We start from the raw sequence: 4,188 nt of genomic DNA, 5'->3' as shown, positions 1-4,188 counted from the left end.
CACTTACCTACTATTACAATGTTACGGTTTCCCTCGAAATGGTGTTTAATGCTCTGTATTGTCGTGTAAACTTCATTTCTCCAGGTTTGCGTGGAAGCTAGCGAGGTGATCTTTTGTGACGTCATTGGCGTCTAGGTTGTATTTGAATAGGAATGTTGCAGGTGTTACTAATGTTGCAGGTGTTACTGAAATATTATAATTAGAAGATGGGAAGAGGGAGGAAAAACGAAATATATAATTTAATGGGGAAAAAAAATTCACAAATGATCCGGTAACAAAAATTGTTAAAAGAAAAAAAAAACAACAACCTTGAAATAAAGAAACAATAAGAGTATGACAAATTAAGGCGAAAATAAACATACTCGTTTCCAAATCACCCTTGTAGAAGAGGTTCTATATAACGAAATCACTGTGTGATTTATCTGTTCTTAGCGTCTTACGTGTGACTTCTTAGTATAATCATTTTTTGTATATATATATATATTCGACAAATAGAAGTCAGCTTATTAAATCGTTCAAGGCGCCCCCCCCCCCCAGTAGCACAGCGGTATGTCTTACAACGCTAGAAACCGGGTTTCGATACCCGTGGTGGGCAGAGCACAGATAGCCCATTGTGTAGCTTTGTGCATATATTCAAACAAACAATCGTTCAAGGCATAACAGTTATTGTATGTTTAGATGGTGACCTACATGCTATGGCTCAAGTGCGAATCGGATTTTGTCCTATTGGATTTTGAACGTACCATTGCGTAAATGGTCCCTTGTGCAATAGATAAACAGTCTATTTTTCATCAGGTGTCACACCTGGCATCATACAAGCATATATTACGTTAAATATACCTCAAATTACGTTCATATATATATGAGTTAAGCAATGGCATCCTTTTTCCTGGCAAATTTTAGCTTTTTTTTTCTTTTTTCTTAAAGGTTTTCTGCCTGGTCACAGACGTCTTCTGGTTGGCGAACTAAAATTAGGTTAATTTTGCTTCTCACGCGATATTTTATCACTTCTTCAAAAAAGAACAACGTTACGAAAACATTAATTGAAAGAACCAGCAGTTTAATCTTTTATTTAAAACTTAATCTTAAATAATGATACAAATCAAGGCTTTGGAAGCCTGGTTGAAGTGAATAAATGTATAAATCAAAGTAATGAGGGCCAGAATACATTGTATACCCAGTAGACTTGTAAATGTTTATAATCTAAAGAACTTTCTCGCTGAATAGATTATTGTGAATATAGCAGATTAGTGCATAATTTATATGTTAAAACAATGCAAGTCTCAATACTGCGAATACTTGTATAAGTGTGCATAAAACAAAGTAGAGTTAAATATATACTGTATCTCTAGTAGATGTGTGCATAACTTGTCGGTTAAAACAATGTAGAATTGTATATATATATATATATATATATTAGTGAGTTCATATATATAAACATCTAACTTCTGCATGTAACTTTTAGTTGATATATCGTGAGTTCATGTATATTAACATCTAGCTTCTGCAGGTAACAATTAGTTGATATATAATGAGTTCATGTATATTATCATCTAACTTCTGCAGGTAACAAATCATAAGTCCGCAAATGTTTTATGGTAAAACTCTTAAGAACTTCATTTTTGAAACGGTTCCTTCATAAATTTTTCTCTTCTTGTTACGTTAACCTCAAACTTTCATGAATTATTAGAATAAGGGGCAACTCATAATTAATGAAAGTGCTGAAATATTCGACAGATTCTTGTATAACTTTGTTCTCCGCGACTTACTTTACCAGATATTCTTTCTTTCAATGTTCGTTCTAGTCTTGTGGTATAAATGTCTTGTGTACGAGTTTCCTTCTTATAGAATTACAAACCTTTGATTGCTTTATTAATCTGTAAACTACAACTTAATCAAGCCCGATAATTCGTTGCCTGTATTAAAATGTGGGATATTGTGTTTGAACTATATTTACTAAAACTGAAACCAGACTTGTAGTCGCAACAATAAAGTGGCATCAGTAAAAAAATGATAATACTTGTTTCTAGAAGCACCTTCCTGGTGTTATGTAACGTTTCGAGAAATTTTACGAGCGTTACTTTGTCATGATGTAACACGTGATTAATAGAAGTCACGTGCAAATACCAGGAGTTTTTTTTCTTCTTTCTTTCTTCTTTTCAACATGCTGATTATATAAAGTGTGGTTTGACCAATGCAGATTAAGATATCATTATGTTGCGAGTTGCTGTTATCCTGTTCCTGGCGTTGATATTAAAGCCTTCTTCAACGTTCGTTCTAACCAGAACATGGGAGATATTTCCGAATTTAAAACTAAAGTTCGTTTCCGTTACCACGTATTACCTGTGGGGTATCAACGAACAAGATGAAGTCTTGAAATGCAATCGTCCGTGCAAAAGTACTGACCCCTGGATTCCACATAACTTTAATTTGAAACAAATAGACGCCGATGATTACGAGGTCTGGGGTGTTGATGATTCTAACGACATCTACATGTTAGAAACTAGGTTGAATAGCAATTGGACAAATATCAACGGAAAGATGAAATTCGTGAGCGTTTCCGGTGTTGGTGATATCTGGGCCATCGACCCTGATGACGGCGTCTATACGTGTCGCAAACCATGCAACGGACAATGGAAGAACGATGATTGGAATTTACGACAACTTGATGTCGGAACGTTTAGAGTTTACGGCGTTGATTGCAAAAACGACGTCTACTTTAAAGAGTTAAACTACAACGAGCACTGGAAGCACGTCGCTGGAAAATTGAAATATGTTACCAGTAGCGGTAGAGGTGCGGTATTCGGCATCGACAAACGAGGTAACGCCTTTTTCTGTGAAGAACCTTGTTATGGAGATTGGAAGACACTAGGAAAAAACTTAAAACAGATTGATGCCGGTAATAACATTGTCGTCGGTGTCAACAGTCAGAATGAAGTTTTCAAGATGCCAACAATGTACTATTAAGAAAATAACAATTGTAAGAAAAATCTGAATATATCTGAAAGTTAATTTTCATTTTGATTTTACTGAAAAAAAGTTATGTATCGTTATCCATTAATTAATCTTTATGCTTATAAACTGTACTATTTAGTGATGTAAGAACTATGTTAGCTGAGTTAACCATTTTGAATAAACGAAATCTTAACTCTCAGCTGCTTCCATTTTATTCGCACTTATAAAAATGTACTCGTTTGGAGAAACTATTTTAATAAACGAATTTTCAGTGTTTCCCTTTTATTTATTTGCACATAGAAAAAAATATATAATCTATTGCAAAACAGATAGCCATTTCCAATAATAAAACTTTCAGTACTTTTATTTCCCTTTTATTCATACATACACGTTGTACGCATTTAAAACAAAACCAAAACAAACACTTAATACTGTTCAAATAATGTAAACAATGCTAAAAAAATAAAGTAGTTTTCTAACGGTGTATTCGAGCATTAATGCAACTGGTGAGTTCCTCAAAACTAGAAATACGATAACTTATACGTCTCAATACTAGTTTGGATTGACAAATGCGTAGAGTAAGTTTGTTTCTTGTAGAGCAAAACCACATTGGGATATCTGCCGAGTCCAGCGCGGGGAATCGCACTCCAGATTTTAGCATTGTAAATCCATATATTTATTGCTATCTCACCGGGGAAACCGTAGAGTTAAAACCATCATAGTTTTGGGTTTTAAAAGCTATGTTATGCCAGTATACGAACTTATTTTATTTATAATAATTCTATTGATCTGAATTATTGAAAATTCATTAGTAATGGCGTGCACAACTGTGTTGGATAATGATTATCGTGTTACCAAGACATCAAATAGCACATGACAAACAAAATTTATATATGTCATTCTTAATTGTTTGAGTGCTGTTGTCTGATTTGTAGAGAAAAAATGTCTATATAACCTAGTGATTACTTGAATTAACTATTATAAAGTTGTGACACAACTTTAATCTTTCAGAACATGACGTACCCACTCTAATATTCAGAGTAGTGACATATATGCTCTGAACTGGTATTTCGTTGTTTTTCTCATAGGGTGTACTGCACAAAGTTTCGTAATGAAGGGAGAAATGCTGCATGTAAAACGAAAATAATTCTCAGACAACTTGCTTGTTGTTTTAGAGCAAAGCCACATTGGATTATCTGCTGTGTCCACCGTGGGGCATTGAGTCCAGGATTA

General features: G+C 34.1%; 1 protein-coding gene across 1 annotated transcript; it reads left to right on the top strand.

Annotated features, from left to right (window-relative positions):
• The first annotated feature begins 2,214 nt into the window (after nucleotides 1-2,214).
• Nucleotides 2,215-2,967, top strand: LOC106462304 (lectin L6-like). The gene has a single exon (XM_013922205.1). It carries the CDS (start codon nucleotides 2,215-2,217, stop codon nucleotides 2,965-2,967), a length of 753 nt encoding a protein of 250 aa, XP_013777659.1.
• The last annotated feature ends 1,221 nt before the right edge of the window (nucleotides 2,968-4,188 follow it).

The sequence above is a fragment of the Limulus polyphemus genome, unplaced genomic scaffold (genome assembly GCF_000517525.1).
Source record: "Limulus polyphemus unplaced genomic scaffold, Limulus_polyphemus-2.1.2 Scaffold1138, whole genome shotgun sequence".
Lineage (NCBI taxonomy): Eukaryota > Metazoa > Arthropoda > Merostomata > Xiphosura > Limulidae > Limulus > Limulus polyphemus.
The sequence above is the reverse complement of the archived record's forward strand: the minus strand, read 5'-3'. Positions and strand labels throughout refer to the sequence as shown.

What these genes read in the sequence shown, in the direction of transcription:
- LOC106462304 (XM_013922205.1), top strand. Translation starts at nt 2,215, where the DNA reads ATGTTGCGAGTTGCTGTTATCCTGTTCCTGGCGTTGATATTAAAGCCT.